A 27,108-nucleotide genomic window follows, 5' to 3' on the forward strand; every position below is an offset into this window, starting at 1 on the left:
CGGCACCGCTCCCCGAGCCCCGGCACCGCTCCCCGAGCCCCGGCACCGCTCCGAGCGGCCCCGGTACCGCTCCGAGCCCCGGTACCGCTCCCCGAGCCCCGGCACCGCTCCCCGAGCCCCGGCACCGCTCCCCGAGCCCCGGCACCTCTCCCCGAGCCCCGGTACCGCTCCGGGTTGCCCCGGCACCGCTCCCCGAGCCCCGGCACCGCTCCCCGAGCCCCGGCACCGCTCCCCGAGCCCCGGTACCGCTCCGGGTTGCCCCGGTACCGCTCCGAGCGGCCCCGGCACCGCTCCGAGCGGCCCCGGCACCGCTCCCCGAGCCCCGGCACCGCTCCCCGAGCCCCGGCACCGCTCCCCGTGCCCCGGCACCGCTCCCCGAGCCCCGGCACTGCTCCCCGAGCCCCGGCACCGCTCCCCGTGCCCCGGCACCGCTCCCCGAGCCCCGGTACCGCTCCGAGCGGCCCCGGCACCGCTCCCCGTGCCCCGGTACCGCTCCCCGAGCCCCGGCACCGCTCCCCGAGCCCCGGCACCGCTCCCCGAGCCCCGGCACCGCTCCGAGCCCCCTCGGCCCGGGACCCCTCCCGACCCGGGGGAAGCAGCCGGGACTCCCGGGGGTCAGTGCTGGGGTCAGTACCGGGGTCAGTGGTGGGGTCAGTGCTGGGGTCAGTGCTGGGGTCAGTTCCAGGGGTCACTCCCAACAGTCACTCCCAGGAATCTCTCCCAGGGGTCACTCCAGGGGTCACTCCAGGGGTCACTCCCAGGGGTCACTCCCAGGGGGCACTCCTGGGGTCACTCCCAGTGATCTTTCCCAGGGATCATTCCCAGGGTTCATTCCCATGGTCACTCCCAGTAGCCACTCCTGGGGTCACTTCCAGTGGTCACTCCCGCCACTCCGGGCAGGATCCAGACCTGCCACAGGCTCGGCCACTCCCCAGGCTCGGCCACTGTTCAGGCTCGGACACTGTTCAGGCTCGGACACTCCCCGGGCTCGGACACTCCCCGGGCTCGGACACTCCCCAGGCTCGGCCACTCCCCGGGCTCGGACACCGCCCAGGCTCGGACACTCCCCGGGCTCGGACACTGTTCAGGCTCGGACACTCCCCGGGCTCGGACACTGCCCGGGCTCGGACACTGCCCGGGCTCGGACACTCCCCGGGCTCGGACACTCCCCGGGCTCGGACACTGCCCGGGCTCGGCCACTCCCCGGGCTCGGACACTCCCCGGGCTCGGCCACTCCCCGGGCTCGGACACTCCCCGGGCTCGGACACCGCCCGGGCTCGGACACTCCCCGGGCTCGGCCACTCCCCGGGCTCGGACACTGCCCGGGCTCGGCCACTCCCCGGGCTCGGACACTCCCCGGGCTCGGACACTGCCCAGGCTCGGACACTGCCCAGGCTCGGCCACTCCCCGGGCTCGGACACTGCCCAGGCTCGGACACTCCCCGGGCTCGGACACTCCCCGGGCTCGGACACTCCCCGGGCTCGGACACTCCCCACGCTCGGCCACTCCCCGGGCTCGGACACTGCCCAGGCTCGGACACTCCCCGGGCTCGGACACTGCCCAGTGCAGGGCCGGGGTCTCCCGGGGTCTCCCGGGGTCTCCCGGGGTCTCCCGGCCGGACCCCCCCGCCCTCCCTGCCCGGCCCTCCCCGGCCCTCCCCGGCCCGGCCCCTCCCCGGCCCGATTAGGCCGGGCTTTGGGGCTAATTCCCAACACCTGACCGGCTTAGGCTGCTGAGCCCATTATCAGCTTAGCAGCAAAGACATCTGCTGCTCGGGGGCAGCGCCGGCCCGCAGCCTCTGCGCTGCCTCCATGGGGCTCTGAGCGGCCCCGGCGCCCCGGTGAGTGCCCCGGGGCACCGGGAGCCGCTTCCCCCGCTTCTGGGAGCTCCCGGGGCTGCCGGTGTCCCCAGGGATGTCTGGGCGCGTTCTTTTTTTTGGGAAAAAAGATTTGGGTTTCCCCAGCCTCCACACGCCAAAAACTCTCAGGGCAGCGCAAATAACGGAGCTCAGGGCGATGGAGGAGCCGTGCTGGGAAAAGCTGGGGGAATGAAAGCTGAGATGTTTTATTCCTTCAAAAAGCTGGGAGGATGTTCCTAGGCAGTGGTCAGGGCTGCTGGGGGGTCACAATCCACTGGCACACAGCAGTGATCCCAAAAATCAATGACCCAAATAATGCCTCAGTTCCAGGGCACGATGGCTCAGGACATGACCGAGAAGGAGCTGCTGAAGATGGAGCTGGACCAGCTGAAGAAGGAGGTGAAGAACGAGAGGCAGATGGTGAGTCCCTCACTGCAGGGAGGGAAAAGGAGGGGAGGAGAAGAACCCCAGGCCCAAAATCCACCCGAGGGGAGGAGAAGAACCCCAGGCCCAAAATCCACCCGAGGGGAGGAGAAGAACCCCGGCCCCCGAAATCCACCCGAGGGGAGGAGAAGAACCCCAGGCCCAAAATCCACCCGAGGGGAGGAAAAGAACCCCAGGCCCAAAATCCACCCGAGGGGAGGAACAGAACCCCAGGCCCAAAATCTACCCGAGGGGAGGAAAAGAACCCCAGGCCCAAAATCCACCCGAGGGGAGGAAAAGAACCCCGGCCCTGAAATCCACCCCCAAAGCCAGGCAGGAGCACCCACGCTGCCCCTAAAGCTCTGGGATGCCCTGGGACAACCCCGGGAATATTTGGAATGCTCTGGCAAATCCCAGGGGTGGTTTTGGGACTCCGCAGGGATCATTTGGGACACCCCAGGGGCGGTTTTGGGATGCCCCAGGGATGGTTCTGGCACACCACAGGGGCGGTTTTGGGACTCCGCAGGGATCATTTGGGACACCCCAGGGGCGGTTTTGGGATACCCCAGCCCAGGCTCGTGTCCCACTTGCCCATTGTGGCCCTGGGCTGGATCCCTGGGGCAGATCCCTGGGCTGGATCCCCTGGTGGATCCTGGGTGGATCCACCGGGTGGATCTCTGGGCTGAATCCCTGAGCTGGGTTCCCGGGCTGGATCCCAGTCGGATTCCCCGGGCAGATCCCCCAGAAGATCCCTGGGCTGGATCCCCTGGTGGATCCCAGTCAGATCCTGGGCGGATCCTGGGCTGGGTTCCCTGGGTGGATGTCCCTGGGCTGGATCCCCTGGCGGATCCCGGGTGGATCCCGGTCAGATTCCAGTCAGACCCTGGGTGGATCCCGGTCGGATCCCAGTCGGATCCTGGGCGGATCCCAGTCCAATCCCAGTCGGATCCCTGGTCAGATCCACGGCGGATCCCAGTCTGATCCCAGTTGGATCCCGGTCAGATCCACGGCGGATCCCAGTCTGATCCCAGTTGGATCCCGGTCAGATCCAGGGCAGATCCCAGTCCAATCCCAGTCGGATCCCCGGTCAGATCCTGGGCGGATCCCAGTCCAATCCCGGGCGGATCCCAGTCAGATCCCGGGCGGATCCCAGTCAGATCCCAGTCAGATCCCAGTCAGATCCCGGGCGGATCCCAGTCCAATCCCAGTCGGATCCTGGTCAGATCCCGGGTGAATCCCAGTCCGATCCTAGTTGGATCCCAGTCCAATCCCAGTCCGATCCCAGTCAGATCCCGGTCAGATCCCCTGGGTGGATCCCCCGCAGCCGCCTCTCCCCCGGGCAGGTGTCCAAGACGGGCAAGGAGATGAAGGAGTACATGGAGTCGATGGCGGGCGAGGACCCGCTGCTCAAGGGCGTCCCCGAGGACAAGAACCCCTTCAAGGAGAAGGGCGGCTGCGCCATCAGCTGAGCCCCGGCTCCACCTGGAGAGGAGGAAAAGCACACCCCGAAAACAAGATCAGGAACAGCCCCAAAATCCCCACCCCACCCACCCCGCTGCTGTCGGAGCTTGGGCTTCCCGCGAGAAAAAAACCAAAAAACAAACCGAAAAAAGGCAAAACTTCTGCATTTTCACATTTTCAGCAGCCCGAGCTAGCGGGGATGGGGGAAACAGCCCCGCGGGGATCCCAGCTTTGTGATTTATCCCCAAAATCCCCAAATCCTCGCGATTCCGGCTGGGAAGGAGGGAGATGCCACCAGCACCGCCTCACCTCCTCCTCACTTCCCTTTTTTCCTGGCTTTTCCCTCGGGAAAACGCCTGGAAAATCAGCGCTGTGACCTGCAGCATCCCTGCTGCCCCCAGCGGGGATTTTTTGGGATAAATTCATATTTAATCCCCTGCTTGACAGAAAAAAAAACCCAAAAAACCCAGGCACAGCCAGCTCCTGAATTCCATGGGGTAGGTTCGCTGTTCGGAAACGTTTTGCTTTTTTTTAAAAAAATCCCATTCCCGGATTTTTTTTTTTTTCCATTTAATCTCGAGGAAAAACTCTCCCAAAACTGCCCCAAGACCATCGACCCCAAAAGAGAGGCAGCAGATATTCAGAAATTCAGATTTGGGAGTCCCTCGAGGTGCTGTCCCACTCTTCCTCCCCTCCCAGCCCCGGTAAATCCCAAGGAAATCCCTCCGGATCCCACCTGGAATTCTGCCTCTGGATCCCCGCTCAGCCCCAGCGCTCCCCACACCCTAAAAAGAGAGAAAAAAATCAGAAAAAAATGGATTTTCCTCCAGCAGGGAGCCCCCAGTTCTGCCAGAACCCCCAAAACCCCCCAAAATCCCCCAAACTCCCCCAAAATCGAGGTGGTTTTGCTCTTTCTCGCAGCTGCTCAATAAACCCGCCAGCATCGCCACGGCCTCTGTTTCTTGCAGGAAATACTCTCCAAAAAATCAGAATTTGTGGGTTTATTTTCTGCTCTGAGGTGGATTTTATTCGCTACAGCTGAGACTGACATTATTCTTTTAATTCTCCCTTTTACTGCCTTTAAAACTTGGGTGCACAGTGGGGCTGGATCCTGCTTTTTGGTGGAGTTTTTGATGGTTCTGCTGGGGTTTTTTGGTGGTCGTTATTTTTTTTGGTTGTTTTTGGCTTTGTTTTGGTTTTGGGGTTTTTTTTGTTTTGTTTTTTGGGTTTGTTTTTTTTTTTTTAGTGGGGGGGATGGTTTTGGGAGTGCAGAATCACATTTTTTGATGGAGCTTGTGTGGTTTTTTTGGTGGTTGGTTTTTTGTTGTTGTTGTTTTTGGCTTTGTTTTGGTGGTTTATTTGGGTTTTTTTGTTTGTTTTTGGGGATTTTGGGGGGGGGATTTTTTGGGAGTGCAGAATCCCATTTTTCGATTGAGCTTGTAGGTTTTTTTTTGGTGGTTATTTTTGCTTTGTTTTGGTTTTGGTTTTACTTTTTGTTTGGTTTTTTTTTGGGGGGGGGATGGTTTTGGGAGTGCAGAATCCCATTTTTCGATGGAGCTTGTGGGGTTTTTTGGTGGTTGTTTTTTATGGTTGTTTTTTGCTTTGTTTTGGGGCTTTATTTAGGTTTTTTGTTTGTTTGTTTGGGGTTTGTTTGTTTTGGGGTTTTTTTTGGGGGGGGGATTTTTTGGGAGTGCAGAACCCCATTTTTTGATGGAGCTTGTGGGTTTTTTTGGGTGTTTTTTTTTTGGTTGTTGTTTTTGGCTTTGTTTTGGTTTCGGGGGTTTATTTGGTTTTTTTTGTTTGGTTGGTTTTGTTTGTTTTTGGGGTTTTTTTTTGGAGGGGGGGATTTTTTGGGAGTGCAGAATCCCATTTTTCGATGGAGCTTGTGGGTTTTTTTGGGGGGTGACGGAGCCGAACGCGAGATGCTCCAAAATTCACTTGGGGCGCACCCAAAGGCGCCGCTTCTTCTCGTGGGCACCGCTCCAAGGCCATGTCGGGCTATCCAGGTTAAAAAAAGAATTAAAAACCAGATTTTCCTGTCGCGGCTTTGAGGCGATCAGACCTCCCGGGGCCTGAGCTGCCCCTAATCCCGGCGATAACCGGGCTGTGGCCGGAGGGATTGTCCCGTTAATCGCCGTTAAACGGCCGGAAGGTGCGTCAGGGCCGCCTAAGCCGCCTCTGAGGGATCCGGGGCGAACCCGCCATGATGAGGGCTCCGCGCTGCTGAGGGGGGGGCGGGCCGAAGCGCGCTCCCAGCCAATAGCAACGCGCCATTGGCGGAGTGACATCCGCTCAGCCAATCAGCGGCGGAGGACGGAGGGCGCGGACCCGCTCCGGGGGCTCGCTGAAGTGGGAGGCGGTGCAGAGTAAGGTCTCAGCCAATAGAAATGCGATGTTGAGAGAGTGACAGTAGATACGGCCAATCAAAGGTGGGAAACGGAGAGCGCGAAGCCCCTCCGGGGGATATGGATTGTGGAAGAAGGAGGCGGTGCAAAGAGCGCGCTCAGCCAATAAAAATAAGAGCATGTGAGAGTGACAGACCGAACAGCCAATCAGCGATGGAAAACCGAGACGGCGAATCTCCCGAGGGCTCCGCGCCTCGCCGGTGGAAGGCGGGGCGAAGCGCGCAGCGAGCCAATAGAAATACAGGATTTCCAGAGTGACACGCCGCTCAGCCAATCAGCGGCGGAACACGGGGAGCGCCCTCGGGCTTCCATCAGCCGTCTTTCCCCCGCGCCTGCGCCGTGACGCGCGGGCGCCCCCGCACAAAATGGAGCTCGGCGGGCCCGGGGCGGGCGCGGCGCTCCCGGGGCGGCCCCCGCGGCCTGTCCCCGTTCTCCGCTCCGCTCCTCTCCTTTCCTCGCCCGTTCTCGGCCCCGCGGCGGCGGCCGCCGGCAAAAAGAGACGCGAGGTCCCACCGAGATTTGAACTCGGATCGCTGGATTCAAAGTCCAGAGTGCTAACCATTACACCATGGGACCGCTGGGTGTAGCGGGAGCCGCCGCGCCGCCTCCCTGTGCTCGGCCGCGGGGCGCGGCGCTCCCGGGATCCCGGAATTCCCGGAATTCCCGGAATCCCGGAATTCCCGGGAATCCCGGCAATTCCCAGCATCCCCGCCCCTCCAACCCCCCCGGCATCCCGCGGCCGCCGCCGTTCCCCCCCCGCGCCGGCCCCTCCTGCAGCCCTCGTGCCCGGCACGCTGATTGCCGCCTTTATTTTTGGCTTTTTAAACTCATTTTTTATGATTTTTAAACTTATTTCTGCCTTAATTCCTCTGGGGTTTTTCCTTTATTTCTCCCCTTTTCTCCCTCTGTTTTTCTCTATTTCCCACTTTATTTATTTTCCACTCCATTTTCCATTTATTCATCTGTTTTTCCTCTATTCCCTTTCCTTATCCCCTTTTATTTCTTTTTCCTGCTCTATTTGCCGTTTTTCCCCCATTTTATTTCTCTATTTCCCCTTTATTTTATTCCCCCCCCACCATTTCCCTTCATTTAACTTTCTATTTCTCCTTTAACATTTCCCCATTTATTTTTCATCTGCAATCCGTTTTCCCTTAATTTCTCAATTTCCCGTCCATTTTCCTCTTTTTATTCCTTTTTCTCCTCCAGTTCTTATTTCTTTTCCTATTTATCCTCTTTTCCTCCTTTTCTTCTTCCCTTCCCCTTATTTTCCCCCTCTATTTTCAATTTTTCAAAGTTTTTTCCTCTATTTCCCTTTATGTCTCTTCCATTTCCCCCTATATTTCCTAATTTCCCTATATTGATCCCTTTTCCCTTTATTACCTCCATTATTTCTCTTTCCTCTCTATTTTTTCTTTATTTTCCCCTCAATTTCTTTTTTTTCAGTTTCTCCCCTTATTTTTTTTCCTCCCATTTTTCCTCTTTTATTTTCCTATTTCCCCTCTATTGTCTCCCTTTTAATTTTACATATCCCCTTTATTTTTTCTTTTCCCCCTTTTCCCGCCCCAATCCCACAAATCCACACAAACACTTGGAATTTTTTTTTTTTTTTTTTTTTTTGCTTCTTTCTCTGTTTTTGCTCTTTTATTTTTTCACAGCGAAACAGTGGAAATAGAGCGATTTGTGGCCAAAAAAAATTAAAATACTAAGGAAAACCCTCCTCCCCGGAAAAGGAACGGAGCCCGCATCCATCCCAAATCCCGGGAAAAGGGAAGGACGTGGATCAGGAGAGGTAAGAGGGGCAAAAAAGGTGAAAATAACCCAAAAAAGAGGCAAAACGACACCCCAGAAATCACAATTTTTACCTAAAGAGCCTGAAATTTCCTGGGAAAAGCAGCACCTTTGGATGCTCCCAAAATTCAGCTCCACCCCCTCCCCCCCTGCTGCCATCACCCAAAAAAAACCCCAAACCAATGGAAAAATAGGAAAAAAACCCAAATTATCAGCTGGGATTCCCCCAGTCCTGCGGGGAGGCCGGAGGGGTGAGAGGGAAGGAGGAAAAATCCAAGGAAAAACAAAACAAAACAAAAATCGAGTATTAAAAATAAAGACAAAAATAAAAATAAAAATAAAAATAAAAATAAAAATAAAAATAAAATCAGTCACAGCCCAAATCTGGGACTGGTGAGGTCTGGAGCTTCCAAGGACTAAAAATCAACTTTCCCTGAGGGAAAGCAATCCCATAAATCCTATTTTTTTTTAAAACCTAGCTTTTTAAAATCCTATTTTTTTGTAAAAGAACGTTTTCTTTGGAAAAAGTGTAGATTTTTTTTTTTACTTTTTTAAAACTTTTTTTTTTTAAGCTTTTTTTTTTTAAAATTTTTTTTATTATTTTTTTTTATTTAATTTTCCTTTTCTCTCTAAAACTACGCCCGGGGAGTCGCCCCTACCTAGAGTCACCTATGGCTAAGAGGTAGATAAAAAATCGGGATTGGTTGTGGATGAGGAATCCTGGGATCATTCCCGGGATCATTCCAGGATAATTCTTGGGATCATTCCAGGATAATTCTGGGATTGTTCTGGGATCGTTCTGGGATCATTCCTGGGATCATTCCAGGATCATTCCTGGGACCATTCCAGGATAATTCTTGGGATCATTCCAGGACCAGTCCGGGATTGTTCTGGGATCGTTCTGGGATCATTCCCAGATCATTCCGGGACCATTCCAGGATCGTTCCCGGGGTCATTCCCAGGATCATCCTGGGATCATTCCAGGATCATTCTCAGATCATTCCCAGGATCATTCGGATCATTCTGGGATCATTCCCAGGATCATCCTGGGATCATTCCAGGATCATTCCAGGATCATTCTCAGATCATTCCAGGATCATTCCAGGATAATTCTTGGGATCATTCCAGGATAATTCTGGGATTGTTCTGGGACCATTCCAGGATTGTTCCCAGGGTGATTCCCAGGATTGTCCTGGGATTATTCCAGGATCATCCTGGGATCATTCCAGGATCATCCTGGGATCATTCCAGGATCATTCCAGGATCATTCCAGGATCATTCCAGGATCATTCCAGGATCATTCCCAGGATCATTCGGATCATTCTGGGATCATTCCAGGATCATCCTGGGATCATTCCAGGATCATTCCAGGATCATTCCAGGATCATTCCCGGCTCCGTGGGCACCGCTGCACATTCCAGACTCTCGGAATCATCTCCCGCTCCCCTCCTGATTCCCGGGATTTCACGGATCCCAAACCTGGAGCAGCGGGGTCCTGGCTCAAGGCCGAGTTTGCTCCTGGAATTCCAAGGAATTCTGGATCCAGATGCGCGTCCGAGGAGACGATCGTGGATTCCTGAGGATGAATTCCCGCCCTGCTTCCGGTCGATCCCGCGGATTTCCCGGATTTAATTCACCCCGAGAGGCGGATCCATCTCATTCCCATTTTCCTGCTGTTTTTAGGGAATTTTCCCCAATTTTTTCCATTCCAAGTCAGATCCATCTCATTCCCATTTTCCTGCTGTTTTTAGGGAATTTCTCCTGGTTTTCCATTCCATTCCGGATCCATCTCATTCCCATTTTCCTGCTTTTCCCGATTTTCCAGCTTTTTCCAGCGAAGAGCGGGAGATGCTCCGAGGTCTCTTCCTTCCCACGAATCTCTTGGATATAAATTAATTTTCCCTCTGGGAATTCCCCCTCGGAATTCCGACAGCGCCGAGAGGACGCGGGGATGGGGAAAGGGCGGGAAAAGCAGCGAAAATTCCCGGAATTTTTGGGAATTTGGGTCGAGATCTTCCCAGAGATCCCAGCGACGGGATTTGGGAACGGCTGCTCCCGGATTTCCTCGGAATGGGGAGGGAAAATTTGGGATGGGGATTTGCCGGGAACGGGAATTTCAAGTATTCCAACCCGTTTTCCCTGGGAAAAATTCCAAGGAAAACCGGGAAAACGCCCCCGAGGGACGGGAGCTGCCGAGCCCAAATCCGGCTCCTTTCATTTTATTCCCAAAAATTTTTTTTGGGAATAAAAGCTCAGCGCTCCCCCCCCGCCGGAGGGGGGATCCCACATTCCCCAATCCCAAATATTCGGGATGGGGATGGGGGGAAACAGCCCCAAAATTGGCTCCTTTGGGAAATTTGGGAATTTTTTTTTGCTGAACGTTTCATCCAAAAATTTGGATTTAAAAAAAATGGGGAAAAAAAAAAGGATTTTACTGAGAAAAATCAGGATTTCACCAAGGAAAAAGCGGATTTGACCAAGAAAAATTGGGATTTGACCAAGAAAAATTGGGATTTGACCCAAAAATTGGGATTTGACCAAGAAAAGTTGGGATTTGACCAAAAATTGGGATTTCCCCAGGAACAATCAGCTGTGAGGTTCTGGAGCAGGGAGAGGCTGGGCTGGGTGGGCTCCCGCCTAACGAAGGAATTCATCCCTTAATTAATTAATTACTCTCCCTCCTCCTATGTCTTTTTAAATTATTTTGAATATTTTTAAGCCTTTTTTCCCCTATTTTTAAGATATTATTTTCTTTTTTTTTTAATTACTTTTTTCTTTTTTTTTCTCTCTAGATTATTTTTTCCTTTTAAAAATGATTTTTCCTTTTTAAGAAATGATTTTTCCTTTTTAAGAAATGATTTTTCCTTTTTTTAAAATGATTTTCCCTTTTTTAAAAATAATTTTTTCCTTTTTTTTTTTTTTTTTTTTTAAATTAACATTTGCATTTCATTTTTCTTGAATTCATTTCTTCCTTTAATTAATTATTTTTTTTTTCCCCCCTCGGTAAAACGGAGGCAAAAAAAAAAAAAATCTCTTTTAAAATAAATTTTTTGGTGGGTTTTTTTTGTTTTGTTTTCTTTTTTCATTTTTTATTTTCATTTTCACAGCACCATAGTGGAGAAGACGGATCGACACCGTCCCCCTGGAATTCCGGGATCGCCTTGGGATTCTGGGATCTTTAGGAATTTTCTATCAAATATAGAAAAAAATCTCTTTATGGCTTCTGAGAGTGTGAAAATAAAACCAGCATCAAAATCCCCTTTTTTTACCCCATTTTGCATAGAAAACGCTGCCCAGGAGTGGAAAAATTCCCCCAAAAATTCACGGATTGGGCTGGATCCGATTGGGAAAATCCTTTCAGGCAGCGCCGGGTTCGGGCTTGAAATTCCCAGAAAAAAATCAAAAATTTTCTAAAAAATAGTTTTTTTAAATAAAAAAAAAAATTTAAAAGAAAACATTTTTTTAAAAAGGAAAAACAAAAAGAAGGAAAAAAAATTCAAGTTTTTTCCACTGGGAAAATGGAATTTGGAATTTTCCCGGATTTTTTTGGAGAGCGACGATGCCTGAGAGCTGAAATTCCTCTGGGAAAGGGCAGAAAAATTCCATAAAAATATCAAAAATAAGGAAGCTGCTGCCATCGTTTCCACTAGGTCCAGAATTCCCGACGTTCTCTCCGGAACGCCGGGATTCTTCTATTTTAAAAATTAAAAAAATTCCAACAAATTCTCTTTTTTTTTTCTCTTTTTCATTAAAAAAATAAAATCTCCCCGTTAGCACCTCTTATATAAAATATCAGCGAAAAGCCCCGAAAAAACCCCAAAATAAAGTGAAAACAGCCCCCAAAAATCAGAATATCCCATAGCTGAGGTAATCGCACCTGAGGTAGCTTTTTTTGAGCTTTTTTTGAGCTTTTTTTGAGCTTTTTTTGAGCTTTTTTTGTGGTTTTTTGTCATTCCCGGGTTTTTTTTGTCGCCCTGGATTGGCAGAATTCCAGGGAATTCCCTGGATCTGCTTTTCCTGCTTTTCCAGGCGTTTTTTTGGGAGGATTCCCCGGAATTCCCGCCTGGGCTCCGTTCAATCCACGGCCAATGGCCGGGGCCGCCTTTGGCTCCAATTCCCAAATTTTTTGTCTCATCCCGATTTTCCTCCCATCACTCCCACCCGAAAATCTCCTCCCACTTTCACTTTTTCTCTCCCAAATTCCCACTTTTTAACCCCATTTGGGAGCCCTTCCATCCTCTCTCAGAATTCATCCCACTTTCCCTTTTTTTTTCCCCCAAATTCCCAATTTTTAGTCTTTTCTGGGAATCCTCCCATCACCCTTCTCCCTCAAAATTCATCCCGATTTCACTTTTTTTCCCCACATTTTTCCCACTTTGCCCCAAATTCCCACTTTTTCACGTGGGAACATCCCAGCTTTCCTTCCGCCGTTCCCGTCCCTCCAAACTCATCCCAAATTTCCCTTTTTCTCCCGAATTCTCATTTTTCCCCATCGTTCCCAGCTTTTCCTCCAATTCCATCCCAATTTGCCCTTCCCGTCCTCCCCATTTTGGGGGAAAACCCCGGGAAATCCCCATTTTTGGGGCTGGAATTCCGGGAGCCCAGCCCTGGGTGGGGAGCAGCAGCTTCGGGCACTTCCCAAAATATTCCCAAAATCCCAAATCCTTCCAACCCCACCCTGGAATCAGCGCCCGCTGCCATTCCTAAAATCCACATTTTTCTCCCTTGGGAACTGGGAATTTCCCACAGAAATGAGGAATTTGGGGATTTTTTTTTTTTTTCCCTTAAATCAGGAAAAAAACCAAATATTTTTAGCCCTTAAATTTTTGGGAATTTTTTCCAGGCTGGATGGGTTTGGGAATGAGGAGCCCAGCTCTCCCCAATCCCTCCTGCACAGATTTCCCAAATTATGATTATGGAGTTGAGGAATTCCATGTTTTTTTCACAAAAAAAGGGGATTTTTTTTCCCTTTTACCCATTTTTGGGGGTTTTTTTGGTGAATTTTTGGGTGGTTTTATTGCTGTTCCCAAAGGGAAAAGAGAAAGTTTTTCCCAGGATTAATTTTCCTCATTATGAGGAAAGGTGAGCATTTCCACAGTGGGAATTTTCATTGGTAAAAAATAGAGAAAATTGGGAAAAATGAGAAAAAAAGGGGAAATTGGGAAAAATGAGGGAAAATGTCTGGTGTTCCATTCCCAATGGAATTCCCAATTCCGCTGGGGGTTGAAATTCCCAATCCCTGTGGAAGTGATTCCTGATCCGTATGGATTCCCAATCCCTGCCCATTCCCGATCCCTGCACATTCCCCATCCCTGTGGATTCCCAATCCCTGCGGATTCCCCATCCCTGTCCATTCCCATCCCTGTCCATTCCCATCCCTGTCCATTCCCATCCCTGTCCATTCCCATCCCTGTCCATTCCCAATCCCTGTCCATTCCCATCCCTGTCCATTCCCATCCCTGCCCATTCCCAATCCCTGTGGATTCCCGATCCCTGTCCATTCCCATCCCTGTCCATTCCCATCCCTGCCCATTCCCGATCCCTGCACATTCCCAATCCCTGTCCATTCCCAATCCCTGCCCATTCCCAATCCCTGTCCATTCCCAATCCCTGTCCATTCCCAATCCCTGTCCATTCCCATCCCTGTCCATTCCCATCCCTGCCCATTCCCATCCCTGTCCATTCCCATCCCTTTCCATTCCCAATCCCTGCCCATTCCCGATCCCTGCGGATCCCCATCCCTGTGGTCACTGATTCCCAGCTCTCGGAGCCCGGCCCGGCCGTGCCGTGTCCTCGTTTTCCCGGGATTTGGCCTCCGGGGTTCCCTATTTCCTCCGGGATTGGCTCTGGCCGCCGTGGCCCTTCTGGTGCTGCTGCTTCACCTGCGCCAGGATGTCCCGGATCTTGCGCTGCGCCATCTGGGAATGACAGCCCGGGATCCTGGGAATGCCGCCGGCCCTGCCCGGAGCCGCCTTCCCACAACCCCCACCCACAGCGGCTCCTCCTCTCCCGACGTTCTCCCGTGGCTTTTGCTGGGAATGACCCACGGGATTCGTGGGATAACCACCAAAATTGCGAGCCCTGGAGAGCCCCTGGAGAGCCCCCGGAAAAGCCTTGGAGAACCCAGAGAGAACTCCTGGAAAAGCCTTGGAGAACCCAGAGAGAACTCCTGGAAAAGCCTTGGAGAACCCAGAGAGAACTCCTGGAAAAGCCTTGGAGAACCCACAGAGAACCCCTGGAAAAGCCCTGGAGAATCCCTGGAAAAGCCTTGGAGAACCCAGAGAGAACTCCTGGAAAAGCCTTGGAGAACCCACAGAGAACTCCTGGAAAAGCCTTGGAGAACCCCTGGAAAAGCCTTGGAGAATCCCTGGAAAAGCCTTGGAGAACCCCTGGAGAATCCCTGGAAAAGCCTTGGAGAACCCAGAGAGAACTCCTGGAAAAGCCTTGGAGAACCCACAGAGAACCCCTGGAAAAGCCTTGGAGAACCCACAGAGAACCCCTGGAAAAGCCTTGGAGAACCCACAGAGAACCCCTGGAAAAGCCTTGGAGAACCCAGAGAGAACCCCTGGAAAAGCCTTGGAGAATCCCTGGAAAAGCCTTGGAGAACAACCCCAAAACAACCCCAAAAACAACCCCAAAAACAACCCCAAAACCAACCCCAAAACAATCCCTAAAACAACCTCAAAACCAACCCCAAAACAACCCCCAAAAACAACCCCAAAAACAACCCCAAAAACAACCCCGAAACAACCCCAAAAACAACCCCGAAACAACCCCAAAACAACCCCAAAACAACCCCAAAACAACCCCAAAAACAACCCCAAAAACAACCCCAAAACAACCCCAAAAACAACCCCGAAACAACCCCAAAACAACCCCAAAACAACCCCGAAACAACCCCAAAAACAACCCCAAAAACAACCCCAAAACAACCCCAAAAACAACCCAAAAACAACCCCAAAACAACCCCAAAACAACCCCAAAACAACCCCAAAAACAACCCTAAAACAACCCCAAAAACAACCCCAAAAACAACCCCCAAAAACAACCCCAAAAACAACCCCAAAACAACCCCAAAACAACCCCAAAACAACCCCAAAACAACCCCAAAAACAACCCTAAAACAACCCCAAAAACAACCCCAAAAACAACCCCCAAAAACAACCCCAAAACAACCCCAAAAACAACCCCAAAACAACCCCAAAAACAACCCCAAAAACAACCCCAAAACAACCCCAAAACAACCCTAAAACAACCCAAAAACAACCCTGAAACAACCCCCCAAAAACAACCTGGGGGTTTCCGGGGCTCCAGCTGGAAATTCCTCACGCCATTAACTCCGGGCAAAGCGGGATGGCCGGAACGATCCCGGGATCAACATTCCCGCTTTTCCAGCCGGGCCTCGGAAGGGAGCGGGGTTAATTGGCTCCCCGGAGGGTAATTAGGCACTAATTACCCCAATTAATCACCCCGGAGGCTCCTCGGGATCCGGGGTTCCCTGGGAACCGGGTATCCAGGGAATGGGAATGGGATATGGGAATGGGAATGGGGAATGGGAATGGGAACGGGAATGGGAATGGGAATGGGAATGGGAATGGGAATGGGATATCCAGGGAATGGGAATGGGGAATGGGAATGGGAATGCGATATCCAGGGAATGGGATTTCCAGGGAATGGGATTTCCAGGGAATGGGATATGGGAATGGGAATGGGATATCCAGGGAACAGGGTGGGATTGGGAGATGGGATTTGGGATTTGGGAATGGGATATCCATGGAGCAGGAAGGGATCTGGGATTGGGAATGGGATCTGGGATCCGGGAACGGGGTATCCGTGGCAATTCCATAAAGAGATTTGGGAATCCCAAAAGAGGATCCCAAACTGGGATCTGGCAATCCCAAACTGGGATCTGGCAATCCCAAACTGGGATTTGGGAATCCCAAACTGGGATTTTTCAATCCCACACTGGATCTGCCCCTCTCCATCCCAAATCTCCTTTTGCAGCTCCCATTTTTGGGGAGGAAATTCTGGATTTGGGGCTGGCAGATCCCTGGATTTGCGACAGGATCCGAGGATTTCACCGAGAAGGAGCAGGCTGGGGTTTTTCCCTAGAAAAAAATGGGAATTCTGGGGGGTTTTTTTCCATGGAATTAGGGCTGGAACAGCCTGATTAACGCCCTGAGGCAGAAATGTTTAATTGCCGTTAATGTCAATAATTCCCGAGGCGATTTCCTGCGGGAATTGCTCCAATTCCCGCCTGGATTTCCTGGTCACCCTCTGGAATCGGGATAAAAACGGCCCCGAGCGGCCCCGGGGCTGCAGAGCTGCCGGGAATCCGCACAGGGAGGTGAGAAATTCTGGGAAAATGGGAATTCTGGGGAGGTGAGAAATTCTGGGAAAATGGGAATTCTGGGGGAATGGGAATTCTGGGGGAATGGGAATTCTGGGGAAATGGGAGTTTGGGAAGGAGCTTTGGGAGTTTGGGAAGGAGTTTGGGAGGATTTTGGGAAGGAGTTTGGGAGGATTTTGGGAAGGAGTTTGGGAGGATTTTGGGAAGGACGGATTCGGCTGCCAGGGGCGGGAGCTTCGTGGCACGGGGGGAATTCCCAGCCCGATCCCGCTGGATTCGCTGCAGCTCCCGGTTATCCCGGTGGTTATCCCGCTCGTTATCCCGGTTATCCCGCTCGTTATCCCGGTTATCCCGAGGAATTCCGCCCGGGAAATGTCCCTGAGGTCCCTGTGGGCGCTGCCGCTGCTGCTGGCCGGGCTGGGCGTGATGTGCGCGGAGGAGAGCCCGGGGTGAGCGGGGAACCGGGAATGACACCGGGAACCGGGAATGGCACTGGGAACCGGGAATGGCACCGGGAACCGGGAATGGCCCCGGGGTGAGCGGGGAACCGGGAATGGCACCGGGAACGGGAATGGCACCGGGAACGGGAATGGCCCCGGGAACCGGGAATGGCACCGGGGTGAGCAGGGAACCGGGAATGGCACCGGGAACCGGGAATGGCACCGGGAACGGGAATGGCCCCGGGAACTGGGAATGGCACCACGGTGGGCAGGGAACTGGGAATGTGTCCAGGGGTCTCCCAATGGGATCGGGAGTGACCAAATCCCAATGGGATCGGGAGTGACCAAATCCCAATGGGATCGGGAGTGACCAAATCCCAATGGGATCGGCTCTCAGCCCAAACCCCGGGATGAGCAGTGACCCCATCCCGGGATGAGCTGACCCGGGATCTCCCGGGATCTCCCCTGGGCCGGGCTGACCCCATCCCGGGATCTCCCGGGATCTCCCCTGGGATGAGCTGACCCCATCCCGGGATGAGCTGACCCGGGATCTCCCCGGGACCCCTGGCCGGGCTGACCCCCATCCCAGGATGAGCTGACCCCATCCCGGGATCTCCCGGGACCCCTGACCGGGCTGACCCCATCCCGGGATCTCCCGGGATCTCCCCTGGGATGAGCTGACCCCATCCTGGGATGAGCTGACCCCATCCCGGGATGAGCTGACCCCATTCCCGTACCCGCGGGCTGAGCGGTGCCGGTCCCGCAGGCCCGGCGCGGCGGCGGTGCCGGTGCCGGGCTCGGTTCCGGTGCCGGGCTCGGTTCCGGTGCCGGTTCCGGTGCCGGTGCGGCGCCGGTACTCGGAGGCGGCGCTGGCCAGCGACTACAGCCGCAGCGTGGAGCGCGCGCTGGGCCGCAGCTTCGTGCGCTGGCTGCTGGAGCGGCGCGAGAGGGACAGCGCGTGAGCCCGCTCCCCATTCCCGAATTCCCGAATTCCCGAATTCCCAATTCCCCAATCCCGGTTCCCCAGTCCCCAGTCCCCGAACCCCAGTTCCTGAATTCCCAATTCCCCAATCCCGATTCCCAAATCCCCAATCCCCAATCCCCAGTCCCCGAACCCCAGTTCCTGAATTCCCAATTCACGAATCCCGATTCCCAAATTCCCAGTTCCCCAATTCCCGAATCCCAGTTCCCCAATTCCCAGTTCCTGAATTCTCAAATTCCCAAATCCCACATTTCCCACTTCCCAAATCCCTTTCCCCACTTCCCAAATCCCCAGTTCCCCAATCCCCAGTTTCCAATTCCCAATTTCCAAATTCCCAAATCCCCAGTCCCCAATTCCCAGTTCCCCAATTCCCAAATCCCCAATTCCCACGTGCCCCAATTCCTGAATCCCCAGTTCCCAATTTCCCCAATTCCTGAATCCCCAGATTCCTGGATTCCCCAATTCCCATATTCCTCAATTCCTGAATCCCCAAATGCCTGAATTCCCAATTCCCCCAATTCTCAAACTCCTCAATTCCCAAATTCCCAAACTCCCCAATTCCTAAATCCCCAAATTCCCTATTTCCTGAATTCCCAAACCCCCCAATCCCAAATTCCCCAATTCCAGAATCCCCAAATTCCCTAATTCCCAAATCCCCAAATTCCATATTTCCTGAATTCCCAATTTCCCCAAATCCCCAAATTCCCAATCCCGGCTGTTTTTCCCTCGGCCAACACCGGGATTGGGATTTTCCCATTTTTCCCCAAATCCGTGGAGTTTTCCCTCCTCGGAGCGGGATTTTGGAGAAGCGACGTTGGGGCAGCCTCGGCTGGAATTTTGGGATTTTCCCGGTTTTCCTTTCCAGCGACCCCGGGAGCGAGGCCGGGGATGGGGGAAGATCGGACCTGGGGGCGCCGGGAGCCGAAGATTTCCGGGAATGGCTCCGGAAAATCCGGGAAAAGCAGAGGCGAGGCGGGGGGAGATCGGGATGGGGGAACTGGGGGAAATTTGGGAGATTTTGGGGTGTTTTTAATGGAATTTGGGGATTTGTTGGGATTTTTAATGGGAATTGGGGGGGATTTTTGGGGTTTTTTTAGTGGAATTTGGGGATTTTTTTGGGGTTTTTGTGGAAATTCGGGATATTTGGGGGTGGTTTTTTAAATGGAATTTGGGCACTTGTTGGGATATTAATGGAAATTGGAATTTTTACGGGTTTTTTAATGGAATTTGGGAATTTGTTGAGATTTTTATGGAAATTGGGGGGATTTTTCTGGGGTTTTTTAATGGGATTTGGGGATTTGTTCGGGTTTTAATGGAAATTGGGGAGGTTTTTTTGCTTTTTAAAATGGAATTTGGGGACTTGTTGGGATTTTGGGGTTTTGTGGAAATTCAGGATATTTTGGGGTTTTTTAATGGAATTTGGGGATTTGTTGGGGATTTGTTGGTGTTTTTTAAATGGAATTTGGGGATTTGTACAGAATTTCTGGGTATTTTGGGGTTTTTTAAAATGGGATTTGAGGGGATTTATTTGGATTTTATACAAAATTTGTGGAGATTTTGGGGGGATTTACACAATTTAGAGGATTTATTTGCTTCTTTCACAGAATTCGCAGATTTTGTTGTGTTTTGCACAGAAATTTGGGGATTTGTTGGGTTTTTTCACAGAATTTTGGGATTTTTTGGTTGTCGTTTTTTATGGAATTTGGGGGGATTTGTTGTTTTTCCAGCTTTTTTCCCCTTTTGGGGCCAAACCCCACCCTGGGATTCCCAAAACCCCACGAATTTCCAGACAAAATTCACATTTTCGGGGTCGTTACCCCAGCGAGAAATATTAAAACCCAACAAAATCCCTCCGAATTTAGGACATGAAAATCGGGAATTTTTTCCTCTTTAATTCCATTTTCACTGAATTTTATTTTTTTTTCTCTGCAGTTTTCCAGCTCTGGAAATTTTGGGGGAGTTTTTGGAGCAGGAGTTCCTGACCCGGCTGAAGTCGGGCGAGCGCTGCGGGGCCACGTGAGTGCCCAAAATGCCCCAAATCCCCCCAAATTCGAGGTTTTTTGGGAATTTTTTTCCCCTTGGGAGTGCCCAAAGAAGGATGGGATTTGGGATTTTTCCAACCCAAACTCAGGATTTTGGGTTTTGATTGAGTTTCCACAATTATTTTGGGTAATTCCCACTAAAAAAACAAACAAACAAACAAACCAAAACAAAACCAAAAAACCTCACAAAACCACCCCAAAAAAACACAAAAAAATTTAAAATAATATGAAAATTGGGAATAAGATATTTGGGATCTGGATAATTCTGGGAAAATGGGAGGAGCAGAATCCCAGGAAAATCCCAGAACCCTGAGCTCTGTCCTGCAGGAAATCCCTTCAAAAATTCCCTTTTTAAAATTCCCTTTTTAAATCCCCTTTTTTAAAATTCCCTTTTATTAAATTCCCCTTTTTAAAAATCCCATTTTTAAAAACCCTTTAAAATATTTCGGGGTGGTTTTTTAATGGAAATTGGGGGGATTTTTGGGGGTTTTTTAAATGGAAATTCCGGGGGATTTTTGGGAATTTTGGGTTTTTCCTCAGCAGGGCCGCGTAGCTCCAGGATTTCCATGGAATTCCCTTCCCGAAATAAAGGATTTTCTCTTGCTGGAATATTGGAATTTCTCTCCGTGGGATCGGGGAGGGGCTCTGAGCATCCCAAAATTCCCCCCCCAAAAAAATCCAAATCCCAAACCCCAAATCCCAAATCCCAAACCCCAATCCCCATCCCAAATCCCAAACCCCAATCCCCATCCCAAATCCCCATCCCAGATCCCAGATCCCAGATCCCAAATCCCAAACCCCAATCCCCATCCCAAACCCCAAATCCCAAATCCCCATCCCAAATCCCCATCCCAAACCCCAAATCCCAAATCCCCATCCCAAATCCCGATTCCAGAACCCAAATCCCCAATCCCCAAATCCCCATCCCAAACCCCAAACCCCAAATCCCAAATCCCCATCCCAAATCCCCATCCCAAATCCCAAACCCCAAATCCCAAATCCCAAATCCCAAATCCCCATCCCAAATCCCAAACCCCAAATCCCAAATCCCAAATCCCCATCCCAAATCCCCATCCCAAACCCCAAATCCCAAATCCCCATCCCAAATCCCCATCCCAAACCCCAAATCCCAAATCCCCATCCCAGATCCCAAAATCCCCATCCCAAATCCCAAATCCCAAATCCCAAATCCCAAATCCCCTCCCCTCCCCTCCCGCCCTTTTCCCCATCCCGACCCGCCCCCTGCCAGATTGACACCCGCCTCACCCAATCACCGCGCTCCCACCCTCCCCAGCCCACCAATCACCGCCCTCCCTCCATTCCCCCATCTCCGTGCCCCGGATGCGGGGGGGCGGGGCTTCCTCGGCGGCCGGCCAATGGGGAGGGCGGGCGCGGGCGCGCGCGCGCGGCGGCAGCCAATGGGCGCGGAGGACGCCGGCGGGGACACGGCCAAGGTGACGCTGCCCACAGAGGCGCCGCCGCCGCCGGCCCGAGCGGAGCCCCAGGTGCGCCCGGTCCCAGCGGCCCCGCCCGGCCCCCAGCGGCCCCGCCGGGCCCTGCGCCTGCCATGCGCTCGGGGAGCCGCGAGGGAGCCAGGGGAGGCAGCGAGCGGGGGTTCACGGGGAGGGGGGAGGGAGGGGAGGGTGAGGGCTGGGGGACAGCCGGGGACACGGGGGGGATGGAGGGGTTAAAGACTTGGGGACACGGGGGGGGTCAGTCAGGGACACGAGGGGGTTAAAGACTTGGGGAGGGTCGGGGACACGGACACGAGGGGGTTAAAGACTTGGGGAGGGTCGGGGACACGGACACGAGGGGGTTAAAGCTTTGGGGACGGTCGGGGACACGGACACGAGGGGGTTAAAGCTTTGGGGAGGGTCGGGGACACGGACACGAGGGGGTTAAAGACTTGGGGAGGGTCGGGGACACGGACACGAGGGGGTTAAAGACTTGGGGAGGGTCGGGGACATGGCGGGTTAAAGCCTTGGGGACACGGGAGGGTTAAAACTTTGGGGACAATCAGGTACATGGAGGGGTTAAAACCCTAGGGACACGGTGGGGACAGTCAGGGACACGCTGGGGTTAAAAGCTTAGGGACACAGTGGGGTTAAAGCTTTGGGGACACAGTGGGGTTAAAGCTTTGGGGACACTGGGGTTAAAACCTTGGGGACAAAGCCTTGGGGACAGTCACTGTGGGATTAAAACCTTGGGGACACAGTGGGGTGAAACCTTTGGGGACAGTTGGGGACACTGGGGTAAAAACCTTGGGGACAAAGCCTTGGGGACAGTCACAGTGGGATTAAAACCTTGGGGACACAATTGGGTGAAACCTTTGGGGACAGCTGGGGACACTGGGGTTAAAGCCTTGGGGACAGTCAGGGACACAGCTGGGTTAAAGGTTTGGGGACAAAACCTTGGGGACAGTCACTGTGGGATTAAACCTTTGGGGACACAATTGGGTGAAACCTTTGGGGACAGCTGGGGACACTGGGGTTAAAGCCTTGGGGACAGCTAGGGACATGGCTGGGGACAAAGCCTTGGGGACATTGGGGTTAAAACCTTGGGGACAAAGCCTTGGGGGCAGTGACTATGGGATTAAACCTTTGGGGACAGCTGGGGACAGAGTGGGGTTAAAACCTTGGGACACAAGAGGGTCAGTGGGACAAATCCATGGGGACAGGACCCTGGGGACATTTGGGGACACGGTGGGGTTAAAGCTTTGGGGACAGTGGGGTTAAAGCCTTGGGGACACGCTGGGGTCAGTGGGACAAATCCCTGGGGACACAACCTTGGGGACAGTGACTATGGGATTAAAGTTTTGGGGACACAATTGGGTGAAACCTTTGGGGACAGTTGGGATCACAGTGGGGTTAAAACCTTGGGACACAAGAGGGTCAGTGGGACAAATCCCTGGGGGCACGACCCTGGGGACAAAATCTTGGGGACACGACCCTGGGGCTGGTGCCCCTCGGAGGGGACAGCGGAGGAGCTGTGGTGTGTGTGTGACACGGATCCTGTCCCTGTGTGTGACACGGATCCTGTCCCTTTGGGTTATTCCTGTGTGTGACACGGATCCTGTCCCTGTGTGTGACACGGATCCTGTCCCTTTGGGTTATTCCTGTGTGTGTGTGACACGGATCCTGTCCCTGTGTGTGACACGGATCCTGTCCCTGTGTGTGACACGGATCCTGTCCCTTTGGGTTATTCCTGTGTGTGTGTGACACGGATCCTGTCCCTTTGGGTTATTCCTCTGTGTGTGTGACACGGATCCTGTCCCTGTGTGTGACACGGATCCTGTCCCTGTGTGTGACACGGATCCTGTCCCTTTGGGTTATTCCTGTGTGTGACACGGATCCTGTCCCTGTGTGTGACACGGATCCTGTCCCTTTGGGTTATTCCTGTGTGTGTGTGACACGGATCCTGTCCCTGTGTGTGACACGGATCCTGTCCCTTTGGGTTATTCCTGTGACATTTCTGTGCTTTTCCCCCGCAGACCCAGCAGGATGCCGGCCCCCGTGGCTCTCCTCAGCTCCCCGGCGCTGGTAGGTGCTTCCCTGGGAATTCCCACAGGAATTTGGGATTTGTGGCACTGCTGAGCTGGGATCCCGGGGTTTTGAGCCTGCTTTAGGCAAGAAGGGAACAAGGTGACCTCTGGTGACACCATGTGAGTGGCTGGCACTCGGCTGCAGGCCCAGCGCTGCTCCCAGCAGGAATTCCCAGATTTCCACGGGATTTCCATGGGAATCCCTTTCTTCCCAGGAGGAGAACACGTGGAAAAGTGGGAGAAGGGGAATTTCTGGGGCTGTGCTCAGCCCGGGGGGTGTGGGGTTGATCCAGGGGGCTGCAATAGGAGCCCCCTGCGTTGACAGCGCTCTGGGTTCCGGGTTTTGTGTCAGTTTGGGATGTTTTAGGGGCATTCCAGCACTCCACAAAAACTCTGGGGTTCCTGAGGGTTGGGAACGCTGATCTCTGCTCCCAGGGGGTCCCTGCAGGGCTTTGGGCTGGGTTTGGGGACCCCTGCAGGGGTTTGGGCTGGGTTTAGGGGTGCAGGGGGCTTTGGGCTGGGTTTGGGGGTGCAGGGGGCTTTGGGCTGGGTTTGGGGGTGCAGAGAGGTTTGGGCTGGGTTTGGGGGTGCAGGGGTTTGGGCTGGGTTTTGGAAACAGGCTCTCTGTGCTGGGGATGTTTGGGCAGGGCTGACCCGCTGTCCCTGTCCCCTGTCCCTGTCCCTGTCCCATCCCTGTCCTGTCCCTGCAGCTCCGCTGCTGCTCCCGGGCTCTGGCCAGGCCGGTGTCCGTGGCTGTGCTCAGCAGGCCTGAGGAGAGCGCCCAGGTGAGACGGGTGGGCTTGGGTTCCGTCCCCATCCTGATCCCTTATCCCCATCCCCATCCTGCTCCTTCGTCCCCGTCCTCATCCTCCTTCATCCCCGTCCTGCTCCTTCATCCTTCATCTCCATCCTCCTGCTGCTGATCAGGACCAATGCCCCCTTGCCATGCTGGGTGCCAGCCCTGAGGTGTTCCTGCCCTGTCCCTGGCTGTCCCTGGCTGTCCCTGTGTCCCTGAGCTGTCCCTGCCCTGTCCCTGTCCCCAGGTGTCCCTGAGCTCTTCCTGTCCCCAGGTGTCCCTGGCTGTCCCCGTGTCCCTGTCCCTGAGTTCTCCCTCTCCCCGTGTCCCTGGCTGTCCCTGTCCCCAGGTGTCCCTGATCTGTCCCTGTCCCTGGCTGTCCCTGTGTCCCTGAGCTCTCCCTGTCCTCTGTCCCTGACTGTCACTGTTCCCTGTCCGTCGCTGTCCCTGTCCCTGGCTGTCCCTGGCTGTCCCTGACTGTCCCTGTCCCTGTCCCTGACTGTCCCTGTCCCCAGCTGTCCCTGACTGTCCCCATGTCCCTGATCTCTCCCTGTCCGTGGCTGTCCCTGCCTGTCCCTGTCCCTGTCCCTGACTGTCGCTGTCCCCAGCTGTCCCTGTCCCTGTCCCTGACTGTCGCTGTCCCCAGCTGTCCCTGACTGTCCCCATGTCCCTGATCTCTCCCTGTCCCTGACTGTCCCTGTCCCTGTCCCTGTCCCTGACTGTTGCTGTCCCCAGCTGTCCCTGGCTGTCCCTGACTGTCCCTGTCCCCTGTCCCTGATCTCTCCGTGTCCCTGTCCCTGGCTGTCCCTGGCTGTCCCTGTCCCTGTCCCTGATCTCTCCCTGTCCCTGGCTGTCCCTGCCTGTCCCTGTCCCTGTCCCTGACTGTCGCTGTCCCCAGCTATCCCTGGCTGTCCCTGACTGTCCCTGTCCCCTGTCCCTGATCTCTCCCTGTCCCTGGCTGTCCCTGTCCCTGTCCCTGACTGTCGCTGTCCCCAGCTGTCCCTGGCTGTCCCTGGCTGTCACTGTCCCCTGTCCCTGACTGTCGCTGTCCCCAGCTGTCCCTGGCTGTCCCTGGCTGTCCCTGTCCCTGTCCCTGACTGTCGCTGTCCCTGGCTGTCCCTGTCCCTGTCCCTGACTGTCGCTGTCCCCAGCTGTCCCTGCCGGTGCTGTCCCGGCCGTTCCGGAGCACGGCGCTGTCCCGGGACATCGACACGGCCGCCAAGTTCATCGGGGCCGGCGCCGCCACCGTGGGCGTGGCGGGCTCGGGGGCGGGGATCGGCACCGTCTTCGGGAGCCTCATCATCGGCTACGCCAGGTGGGCGCTGCGGGGACCCGCTGCTGGGACCCAAGGTGTGGGACCCACTGCTGGGACCCACTGCTGGGACCCCCGCTGCTGGGACCCACTGCTGGGACCCACTGCTGGGACCCACTGCTGGGACCCAAAGTGTGGGACCCCCGCTGCTGGGACCCAAGGTGTGGGACCCACTGCTGGGACCCACTGCTGGGACCCACTGCTGGGACCCACTGCTGGGACCCAAAGTGTGGGACCCCCGCTGCTGGGACCCAAGGTGTGGGACCCACTGCTGGGACCCACTGCTGGGACCCACTGCTGGGACCCACTGCTGGGACCCAAAGTGTGGGACCCCCGCTGCTGGGACCCACTGCTGGGACCCGCTGCTGGGACCCACTGCTGGGACCCCAACTGCTGGGACCCAAACTGCTGGGACCCACTGCTGGGACCCACTGCTGGGGACCCAAGGTGTGGGACCCACTGCTGGGGACCCAAGGTGTGGGACCCACTGCTGGGGACCCAAGGTGTGGGACCCCCACTGCTGGGACCCACTGCTGGGACCCACTGCTGGGACCCAAGGTGTGGGACCCACTGCTGGGACCCCAACTGCTGGGACCCACTGCTGGGGACCCACTGCTGGGACCCAAGGTGTGGGACCCACTGCTGGGACCCACTGCTGGGACCCCCGCTGCTGGGACCCAAGGTGTGGGACCCACTGCTGGGACCCGCTGCTGGGACCCACTGCTGGGACCCACTGCTGGGACCCAAGGTGTGGGACCCACTGCTGGGACCCAAGGTGTGGGACCCACTGCTGGGACCCACTGCTGGGACCCACTGCTGGGACCCAAGGTGTGGGACCCACTGCTGGGACCCAAGGTGTGGGACCCACTGCTGGGACCCAAGGTGTGGGACCCCAACTGCTGGGACCCAAGGTGTGGGACCCCAACTGCTGGGACCCAAGGTGTGGGACCCCCGCTGCTGGGACCCACTGCTGGGACCCACTGCTGGGACCCACTGCTGGGGACCCAAAGTGTGGGACCCACTGCTGGGGACCCCCGCTGCTGGGGACCCTGCTGCTGGGACCCAAACTGCTGGGACCCCCGCTGCTGGGACCCAAACTGCTGGGCACTGGGCTCAGGGCGTTCCTGGGATTTGGGGCATTCCTGGGGGCCTTATCCTGGGAACTGGGGCCATTTCCTGGGATTTGGGGCCATTCCCTGGGATTTGGGGCCGTTCCCTGGGATTTGGGGCCATTCCCTGGGATTTGGGGGCATTCCCAGGGGCCATTCTCTGGGGCCATTCCCTGGTTTGGGACATTATTCCCGGGTTTTATTCCCTGGTTTTATTCCCCGGTTTGGGGCATCATTCCCTGCTCCAGGCCCCCATTCCCGATGTTTGTTCCTGGTTTCCATTCCCCATTCCCAGTCTCCATTCCCGATTTCCCGGTCTCCATTCTCGATTTCCCTGTCCCATTCCCCGTTCCCAGTCCCTATTCCCGATTTCCCTGGCCCGTTCCCTGCCCCATTCCCCATTCCCTGTCCCGTTCCCGTTCCCATTCCCAGTTTCCCCGGCAGGAACCCGTCTCTGAAGCAGCAGCTCTTCTCCTACGCCATCCTGGGCTTCGCGCTGTCCGAGGCCATGGGGCTCTTCTGCCTCATGGTGGCATTCCTGATCCTCTTCGCCATGTGACAGCTCCTCTCCCGACAGTAAACCACGGAATTCCCTCCGGAA

The 27,108-nt window shown here is 54.5% G+C and overlaps 2 protein-coding genes and 1 non-coding gene across 3 annotated transcripts; 2 read left to right on the plus strand and 1 right to left on the minus strand.

Annotated features, from left to right (window-relative positions):
* The first annotated feature begins 1,759 nt into the window (after positions 1 to 1,759).
* Positions 1,760 to 4,413, plus strand: GNGT2 (G protein subunit gamma transducin 2). The gene is made up of 3 exons (XM_077788429.1): positions 1,760 to 1,840; positions 2,183 to 2,278; positions 3,625 to 4,413. Exons 2-3 carry the CDS (start codon positions 2,195 to 2,197, stop codon positions 3,748 to 3,750), a joined length of 210 nt encoding a protein of 69 aa, XP_077644555.1. The 5' UTR covers positions 1,760 to 1,840; positions 2,183 to 2,194; the 3' UTR covers positions 3,751 to 4,413.
* A 2,238-nt stretch (positions 4,414 to 6,651) lies between these two features.
* On the minus strand, positions 6,652 to 6,723 carry TRNAQ-UUG (transfer RNA glutamine (anticodon UUG)). The gene has a single exon. It is a non-coding gene; the product is annotated as a tRNA-Gln (tRNA).
* A 14,446-nt stretch (positions 6,724 to 21,169) lies between these two features.
* ATP5MC1 (ATP synthase membrane subunit c locus 1) lies at positions 21,170 to 27,108 on the plus strand. Its single transcript, XM_077788330.1, has 5 exons — positions 21,170 to 21,254; positions 23,240 to 23,288; positions 24,001 to 24,075; positions 25,238 to 25,401; positions 26,952 to 27,108. The coding sequence occupies exons 2-5, from the start codon at positions 23,250 to 23,252 to the stop codon at positions 27,064 to 27,066; spliced, it is 393 nt and encodes a 130-aa protein (XP_077644456.1). The 5' UTR covers positions 21,170 to 21,254; positions 23,240 to 23,249; the 3' UTR covers positions 27,067 to 27,108.

The sequence above is a fragment of the Lonchura striata genome, chromosome 25, assembly GCF_046129695.1.
Source record: "Lonchura striata isolate bLonStr1 chromosome 25, bLonStr1.mat, whole genome shotgun sequence".
Classification (NCBI taxonomy): Eukaryota; Metazoa; Chordata; class Aves; order Passeriformes; family Estrildidae; genus Lonchura; species Lonchura striata.